Genomic DNA, 9,539 nt, shown 5'->3' on the forward strand with positions numbered 1-9,539 from the left:
TCTCGTTACAGATGGTTGTGAGCCACCATGTGGTTGCTGGGATTTGAACTCCTGACCTTCGGAAGAGCAGTCGGGTGCTCTTACCCACTGAGCCATCTCACCAGCCCCATGGGTTTAGCTTTTGACCCCAAGATTCCGAGGGTGACAGCTCACAGTCACAGTACTCTAGCTGCCTGCCTCATACTCTGTACTCCCTCCTTGTAGACCATGGCTGGGGCTGAGCCGCGGATATCTGTGCCACAATGTTCCTGGCATCTGGATACCTTCATGTTCCACAGGCAAAGTGGGGGGAGCTTCCAGATCTGCAATCAGACCCCGAAAAGTCTGCATTCTCATGTGGCCTCATGGATTCTCTTGGCCTGGTTGGAGTAGGTGTGGCCTTGTTGAAGGGATAGATGTGTCACTGTGGGGGTGGGCTTCTATGCTCAGGCTATGTCTGGTGTGACACAGTCCTGTCCTGCCCAAAAAAAACAAAAAAACGAAAAACAACAACCCCCCCCCGAAACAACAACAAAAACAAAACAAAACAAAAAACCCCACAAGGGCCCTTTCCAATTGCTGAGCCAAGGCCCAAGGGTCTAGAGAGGGCTGTTCTCATCGCAGTGCGTGAGCAGACAGCTGCTATAAATGAAAACAGGACGGAGCTCTGAATCAACCGGTTCTGGAGCCAACTCCTTGGATCAAGTCACTCCTTGGCTCTAAGCCAGGGATGGATTTTTGTCATATTGCCATTAGAGTATTCCATGGAACTCAGGCAGATGGGCAGTGCACAGAGATGGAGAGGATGAGAAGGGACTTTCTGCCTCCACTTGGGTCTCATTATGCCCAGTGCTGCCAACCCTTCTTCTCAGAGCAGAAGCTTGCTGCTGTGCACATGTGGCTGTGATGGTAGCCATCTTGGAAGGCAGCCCACATACTCTGGGGGCCCCAATGAGTGGGCAGAGACCTTTCCCATTACTTGGGTTTGTTGGTGTTTGTTCCTAATGCTTGCTTTGGCTTCTCTGGTCCAGATTTGATCTCCTTGGGAACCCCACAGGCTCCTCCCGCTTTTCTACATTCTTTATCTTTGCCCTCTGGAAAAATGATCCTGGGGTATAAGGTCTAGGGAGTCTCATCTGGAGGTTCTAAAGAAAGTTTTGGGACTGCAGCCTAGTAAAGGGCCAAGCTCTAGAGAAAAAAGAGGGTCCCGGGGGTCTGTGTCCCCTTTTTTCCCTAACTTCCAAGGTAAAGGGTATAGTACACAGGTCTAGGCTGAGGTTGGGACAGAGTCTGTACAACATGAATCTGAGCTTTTATTGCTAGACCAGGAACATAGCACAGGATGAGGACAGGCTAGACCAGGGTCGTAGCACAGTAGGAGGACAGGCTAGACCAGGGTCGTAGCACAGGAGGAGGACAGGCTAGACCAGGGTTGTAGCACAGAAGGAAGACAGGCTAGACCAGGGTTTGTAGCATGGTGGGCCCATGTGAATAGGCTAGATGGGTCAAAAGGGTCAGTCCATGGTCCAGGGGAGGCAAAGGCCAGAGTCACCCATCTTGGACTGATAGACAGCGTTGAACTTCTCATTCATCTCAGGAGTAAAATATTCCTTCCAGTTCCCCACAACACCTAGAGTAAGGACAGATGGTGAGAGTCAGGCAGGGAGAGAAGACAATATACCACAGCTAACTCCTGAGAGCTTCTCCATCACCACATTCTGAATTATGTCCTGTAGGAGGCATGCAAACCTCCCATCTGGTACCTGGGAACATGACTTAATTTAGAAATAGGTTAAGAGGAGAGAGGCCTAATCTAGTGACTGGTGCCCTCAGAGTGTAGGAGTAGATCCTGGGGTTGTTTGAATAGGAATGGCCCCCATAGACTCATGTGTGTGATGCTTAGCCCGTAGAGTATAGCACTCTTAGGAAGTATGGTCTTGCTGGAGGAAATGTACCACTATGGGAGTGGGCCTTGAAGTCTTCTACGCTCAAGCTATGCCTGGTGTGGCACAGCGTCTCCTCCTGCAGATCAGGATGTAGAACCCTCAGCTCCTCCAGCACCATGTCTGCCTGCACACCTCCATGCTTCCCACCATGATGATGATGGCCTGAATAAATCCTCTGAAACTGTAAGCCAGCCCCAATTAAATGCTTTGCTTTGTAAGAATACCTCTCCGAAAGTGCCCCAAACTCCATCATTGCCAACTCTTCCAAAAGAGACTGACCTCCATTGTTAGAGGCAACAATGGTCAAGCATTGCCTGAGCCCAGCAGCGCCCACGCAGTTCTGAAGAAAGAGTAGCAGAAAGGTTCTTCTGCCTGAGTACCTGTGGTCATGGTGCCTCCTCACAGCGATGAAACCCTAATCAAGACAGAGCCTAACAGGGCAGTGGTGGCGCACGCCTTTAATCCCAGCACTCGGGAGGCAGAGGCAGGCAGATTTCTGAGTTCGAGGCCAGCCTGGTCTACAAAGTGATTTCCAGGACAGCCAGGGCTACACAGAGAAACCCTGTCTCAAAAAACCAAAAAAAAAAAAAAAAAAAAAAAAGACAGAGCCTAAAGTGATGTAGCCAAAAACTGTGAACACAGGTACCACAGGAGTAAAAGAGGCAGGAAGAAGGGTGGCCCAAGGATGCTCTGACCTTCAGGGCTGTGGGAGAACTCCCCCTAGTCTGTGTACTTTGGATGGCAGCGAAGGGATGTGGTCATGTACACCTATGGCTGCCCCATTCTGGACCAAGCTAAAACCTTGCTGTTTACAGATTTGGCTACGGGTTGGGGGCCAGTGTCTGGTTTCATGTACCCTGAAGACCTGCCCTGAGGATTTGTCTTGTTGGAGATGGTAAGGACAGTTCCAAGTATTCTGACTTTTGAGAAAGGCAAGGCCCAGTTTACACACAGGCCAGAGGTCCCCATGCACTGAGGGGTTTTATCAGGAGCAACGGCAAGGCGCACTCTTAGCTGCCATGAGGATCCACAGGCCCCTCTCTTTTCTACATCCAAGCATCCCACAAGTACACAGGCAGAGAGACCTTTTCTACCATCCATTCTTCAGAACTGGGTGGGCGGGGCTGGGCTCAGGCCGTGCCTGTACATGTTACCTGTAACAATGGGGAAGGTCAGTCTCTTTTGGAAGAGCTGGCAGAGATGGCGTTTGGGGCACTTTCTGAGAGGTATTCAGAAAGTTGAGTGGCTCTGGGAGGAGTGGTCTGAGACAGGGCTGTATCCTGGGGTCAAAAGGAGACCCCTGTGAAGGCAGCACCAGAATAGAATGGCACAGGGGCTGGGGATGTCCTCAGCATCACACTGATACTGTGGAGGAAAGAGGAAGTCCAGGAAGCAAGTAGACTGGGTAGGCTGGGGGCTGTTATCAGATGCAAAAGGATGGGGGTGCCAGGAGTAGGGGCTGACGCCTTTAATCCCAGCACTCAGGAGGCAGAAGCATGAAGATCTGTGTGAGTTTGAGGCCAGCCTGGTCTACAGACTGAGTTTCAAGACAGCCAGGACTGTGTAGAGACCTTTCTCAAAACCAAAACCAAAGCCAGGCGTGGTGGTGCACACCTTTAATCCCAGCACTTGGGGGCAGGAGAGGGGGGCAGAGACAGGCTGATTTCTGAGTTTGAGGCTAGCCTGGTCTACAGAGTGAGTTCCAGGACAGCCAGAGCTGCACAGAGAAACCCTGTCTCAAAACACCAAAACCAACCAACCAACCAACCAAACAACCCAAAACATACATACACAAAAAAGGGGTAGAATGGTCCCAGGATGGGCAGTGGGTATTTGGATGGAGGCTGGGAGGGAGGCCTACCTTTCCTGAGGAACTTGCTCTCGCTCTGGTCTATGATCTCCTTGGACAGCAGGCTGAAGTTGACCATGTTGCTCTGACTCATGAAGGAAAAGCTGCTGTGTTCCAGGATGATATCCTCCTCTTTTGGCCCCAGGGGGCGCCCCAGGAATTCACTTAACTTGCGGATGGTACAGCGAGGTTCCTGGACCCAGAGGAATGGATACATATTGAAGACATTAACACAGTACAAGAAGGGACGAGAGAAACAATGTAATGATTTAGAGCCCATTGTGCTCTTGCTATGGTTCCAAATCAGTTTCCAGCACCCACCCTGTAACTGTAGCTCCATGGGATCCAACTTAAATATCAATATAGACACAAATATACACTTAGATAAAAATAAAAACAATCAGTCGGGCAATTCCAGCACTCACGAGGCAGACTCAGGCAGATCTCTGTGAGTGTGAGGCCAGAGTGGTCTACAGAGTGAGTTCTAGGACTGCCAGAGCCACATAGATGCCTCAACACATCCCCCAGCATAGAGCAGTAGATAGCACAAGAGACTCGAAGTGTTGACAAACATACTCAATTCAGCATTAGCTGTTATAGGAAGTAGCTGGAGGGGCTGGTGAGATGGCTCAGTGGGTAAGAGCACCCGACTGCTCCTCCAAAGGTCCAGAGTTCAAATCCCAGCAACCACATGATGGCTCACAACCATCCGCAACGAGACCTGGCGCCCTCTTCTGGAGTGTCTGAAGACAGCTACAGTGTACTTACATATAATAAATAAATCTTAAAAAAAAAAAAAAAAAAAGGAAGTAGCTGGAAACAGTATAAAATCAACCACAAAGGGAATTTCTTTGGGCTATGTCTCTACCACAGCATATTTCAGAGTCATAAAGAATGCATGGGTGGGGTGTTGAAGAGACGAGACGGCTCAGCAGTTCAGAGTGCTTGTTCTTGCAAGAGGGACCAGGTTCTGTTCCTAGCAGCCACACAGAAGCTCAGAGCTGTCTGTAACTTGAGCAGTATCAGGCCAACACCACCAAGAGTATAAAAATCTTAAATAAAACCTCAAGTATTAATATATCTCTGTGTTTGGATCATGTTGTATTTTACATTCAGAAAGTGTCACATCTTAAAAGAATTCTTTTTTTTTTTAATTGAGCTTTAATTTTTAATACCAAGACACATTTTGTTGGGAAGGCCTAGACCTTGGCCAATGTGAATCTATTTATGATCGTTTTTGTTTCCCTTGTTTTAATGTCTTGAGGCCAAACCGATGCTGTCTGCTGGGGGGCAAATGTGTACAGTTTCTGAGGCCCAACAGATCTTGGATTCCTCCAAATCCCTAAGCACACAGAGCATCAACAGCTGGAGCCGAAGCTGCAGGCAGAGAAAGGTCAGCTTTGTGGGTGGAATTTAAAACATACTGTGAAGAAGTAGATCTCATCTTGTTATTCTGAGTTAGAATCTTGCTGTTTACACATAATATTGGAACAGCTCAGAGAACGCCAGGTTCTCCAGCATCGCGCATGCAGTTGCTGGCTGTGCCAGGGTGGGCTGAGTAAGCAATGGTGAGGCCTGTCTGTTCCGTTAGAAAGTGCAGGGGCTGGAAGGAGGATCAAATGAAGGGCCTGAATCCATGCAAAGCTGCTCGGAGGAGCTCATTTGTGTCTCCAAATGCAGTCGGTCGTGAATCAAAGATCACACTGATGAATAAATACAAAAGTAACATCAGTAGCCAAATGTATACATAGCTTAAGGCACAGGGGGAGAAGAGAGGGGTCGGCTCTCTGTCTCTACCCTATGGGTTCCAGGGACCAAACCAGGTCAACAAATGTCTTTATCCACTGAGCAATCTCATTGGTCCCTAAATTCTTGTTTCTCAGTGTGCCTATGTATTTGAGTCTCTCTCTGTCTCTCTCTGTCTCTGTCTCTCTGTCTCTGTCTCTCTCTCTCTATGTGTGTGTGTGTGTGTGTGTGTGTAGGCCAGAGGAAAATCTCAGGTGCCATTCTTTAGAGAAGCCCATTTTCTTTTATTGAAAGGTCTATCTCCACCCTTCAACTCACCAAATAGACTAGGCTGGCCAGCCAGGTGAGCTACAGGGATCTGCCTGCCTCTGCCTCTCCCTCTTGTTTTTACCAAACCTGGCTTCTTTACCTGGGTTCTGGGGAATCAAACGCAGGCCCCTGTACACATACTAGGAACACTTTACCAAGTTAGCTGTTTCCCTAGCCCCACAATATTAAAATTGTAAATGTATGTTAAAAAAATTCCTTGGGACTGAAAAGATGGCTGTGTAGTTGTGAGTACTTCTTCTGGAGAATGCAGGTTCAAATCCCAGCACCCACATCAAGCAGCTGAGAGCTCCCTGTAACTCCAGCTTCAGGGGATTCAGTGCCTTCTTCTAGTCCCCACTGACACTGGATGATACACACACACACACACACACACACACACACACACACACACACAAATAAAATAAATGTAAAACAATTCTTGAAACTCAGGTTGGAAAGATGACTCTGAAGTTAAGACTACTCATTGCTACTCATTGCTCTTGCAGAGGACCTGGGTTCGATTCCCAGCACCCACATGGTGGCTACAACTATCTATAATTCCCATTCCAGGGGATCCAGTGCCCTCTTCTGACCTCCTTGGGCACACGCATAGTCCAGACATACATGAAGACAAACAGTGATACACGTAAAATAAAATTGCTTGAAACTCCTACCAACGAGTCTCACAATGGCTGTTACTTTTGGAAAGCTGCAGGCAGGAGAGTATGTCTGACTCAGGAGCGGCTAGGAGTTCTGAGGGCACCAATATCGTTGGCAGTCCTGTCTTAGAAAAACAAGCTTCACCGAGTATTCTGGAAGAGCTGGGGACGCCACGTGCCAGGGCTTTGACTGAAAGAGATGGCCTGTTGGATATGTGGAAAGGGCGCCCACCTGGTGCATCTCCTCATAGGTGACAAAAAGCAAACTTAGGTCCTTCTGCAGACTCAGCCACCCCTTCACATGGTCAAACCAGGAGCCGAAGAAGCCTGAACCAAGAGGAAACAGAGAAGGTTCTGCAGCCCCAGCCATGTGTGGCTGGGCTCCAGGAGGAGCAGGGTGACCTCAGAGCAACTGGAACAAAGAAGCAAGGCTGCCCACCAGCTGGGGGACCAGGGGGGCTCTGAGAGCCACCTCAGTCCATGAGACTCACCTGTGCCCTCGAGAAACTCATCCACAAAGTCCTCAAAGGAGCTGGGATTGGGCAGGAAGCCGGCTATTCGGTGGAAGTGGAAGAAGGAAACAAGGACATCCTTGGGGTTCCGGGCCATGTACACCACCTGGTGGGCAGAGTCCTGAATCTCAGAGCTCTGAGCTCCAGGATGTCCCCCTGCTGCTCTTACTTTAAGTAATTGAGCCTGGGACCCCAGCTCCTGTCTAGAAGAGGGAAGAGTTGTGCAGTGCTGGCCTGTAGGCCCCACCACAGCAGTGATGAGGTGGACACCAGGCATGGACCATACCTGATCCCTGAGCGGCTGTGGGTGGAGTCCTGTATGGCTGGTGAATGGGTGGCCCATGGGGCGTGTTTTGATTTATTTATTATTACAGTTTACATTTTTATTGGGGGCGGCACTGTTCCTCATTCCCTCAGGTTCTAGGCAGCTTGTGGGCACTATCACCCCTCAGGGTAAGTGAGCACTGCCTATCAAGGCTCCACCAGAATCTACTGCCGGGAAGTCTGGTGTAGACCTGTGTCTCCAAGGCACACTTGAGTTTTTCTAGGGCCTTCCTACCAAGTTAGGAAGGGATCTCTCTTCCCCATGGACAATGAGTTAAACTGCTTGACGCATGCGCCCTCCTCCTCCTGGTCAGGGCAGCGCTGCTGGCCGGGGGCAAACTCCCTGCTGTGTAGACCCTGCCTCCCCTCCAGCCCACGTCTGCTGTTGCTGCTGCGATTTTTACCCACCTACACGTATTCCATGCCCATCACCCCAGGAGTCGAAGGTAAAGCCTTTAGACCCCCAAAGCCTGACTTCATCTTGGCTCTCGTGAGATGCTTAGGAACGTGAAGGCGCCTGTTCCTTACCTTGGCCTTGGACTTCATCAGAGCTGGGGACAGCCATTTAGCGTTCAGGTGGGAGGTGAGGAGCCGAGGCCAGGAAGTGTTCCGCTTGGAAAGGAGGCTATCGAAGGAGATTTGCTCTATCCAGGGCATGCGGGCCCAGGTCGGGAGGTTGTGAATGGGCCACAAGTGACCCTCACAGAAGAAAAGACTCAGAACCTGCTGCATCCAGGTGGTACCTGCAGGACCGGGGCGGGGCAGGTGTTGGGGTGTGGCTACTTTTGCCTAAAACATTCCCGGCTTTTCTCTCCCCCCGCCCCCCCCCAGAGTAACAGATGTACTGTGTGCATCCCTTAATCCTTGAGAGGATTCGGAAACCAGCTAGGTGTGTGCGCAGACCACAGAACCCAAACCTGGTCCAGCTGAGAAATCTCCCACTCTTCCGTGTTCCTTACTCCGGTTGAGACCTTAATCAATATGTTTGTTTGTTGACAGGGAGTCTCTCTCCACAGCCCTGGCTGTCCTGGTTCTCATTATGTAGATCAGGCTGGCATTGAATCTACAGAGTTCGCCCTGCCTCTGCCTCCCGAGTGCTGGGATTAAAGGCTGGAGCTGTCATTCGGTGAGCTTTTATCTTCCTTATTTCTGGAACGTTCTGTACATGAGAACGCAGGGGTTTCCTAGACCCTCATCACAGCCACAGCGAGATAACTTCAAATTAGGGGTTTTCTAGAGAACTTGGGCTTTCTCTACAACACCCCCCCACTTCTGTTTTCTCTCCTCCTCCTCTCCTTGGGGTCCTACAGGCAGAACCCAGCCATGTGTATAATTTAAGCCTGAACTCTACCACTGAGCCAAATCTCAGCCACTTCCTCCTTTCTTCCTATGCCTTTACTACAGGACTGCCTGCTGTGGCAATGCACCTAAAATCCCTTCCCTGCATTCCCACCTATGGGTTTTCTTTTCTTTTCTTTTTGTATTTGTTATTGTAGAACCCTCGTTTTCAGCGTTGCTTTCTGTCTTGCAGCCCCAGGACTTCACTAAGAAGTTTGTTTTGCTTTGGGGATAGCATCATGAAGCCCTAGGTTTTTGTCTGTGCATCACAGGGGAAGTAAAGGAAGATAAAAAAGAAAGAGAAAAGTAAGAAGCTTTGGAAGAAAATCACAAGTCTTGGAACTGGAGACATGGCCCAGTCGTTAAGAACACTAGTGGCTCTTCCAGAGGATGTGGGTTCAAATCCCCGAGTGGCAGCTCACAACCATCTGTAACTCCAGTTCCAGGGGGTGTGACAACCTCTTCTGGCCTCCTCGGGCACCAGGCATTTACCATAAAGACAAACATGTACATTTTTTTAAAAAAAGCCATACATTAAACTTTCTTAAATTAATAAACGACAACAAGCAAAGCGGTGGTGGCACACACCTTTAATCCCAGCACTTGGGAGGAAGAGGCAGGCGGACTTCTGAGTACGAGGCCAGCCTGGTCTACAGAGTGAATTCTAAGACAGCCGGAGCTACACAGAGAAACCCTGTCTCAAGAAAACTGGAAAAAAATTTAAAAATTAAAAAAGCGATAATGAAGAGTCTTAGTTATCCTCATGGGCCCCAAAGCAACTGTGAGGTGCAACAGCAGAGAAAAGCTCCCCCCCCCCATCACACCAGAGAGAGACCAACAGGAAGGAACCAGTGAACAACAGCAGAGAAAAGCTCCC

At 49.5% G+C, this 9,539-nt stretch overlaps 1 protein-coding gene across 1 annotated transcript in view; it reads right to left on the bottom strand.

The window, feature by feature from the left end:
• Window positions 1-1,450: 1,450 nt before the first annotated feature.
• The window catches only part of LOC110300719 (sulfotransferase family cytosolic 2B member 1-like), a 16,638-nt gene continuing 8,549 nt past the window's right edge, over window positions 1,451-9,539 (bottom strand). Inside the window, exons 3-7 of the mRNA XM_021170979.2 lie at window positions 7,853-8,067; window positions 6,980-7,106; window positions 6,721-6,815; window positions 3,787-3,967; window positions 1,451-1,609 (exon numbers count right to left, since the gene is read on the bottom strand). Of these exons, the coding sequence (XP_021026638.1) occupies window positions 1,494-1,609; window positions 3,787-3,967; window positions 6,721-6,815; window positions 6,980-7,106; window positions 7,853-8,067 (734 nt within the window). The 3' untranslated portion in view covers window positions 1,451-1,493. The remainder of the gene's footprint in view (window positions 1,610-3,786; window positions 3,968-6,720; window positions 6,816-6,979; window positions 7,107-7,852; window positions 8,068-9,539) is intronic.

The sequence above is a fragment of the Mus caroli genome, chromosome 8 (assembly GCF_900094665.2).
Source record: "Mus caroli chromosome 8, CAROLI_EIJ_v1.1, whole genome shotgun sequence".
In the NCBI taxonomy this organism is placed as follows: domain Eukaryota; kingdom Metazoa; phylum Chordata; class Mammalia; order Rodentia; family Muridae; genus Mus; species Mus caroli.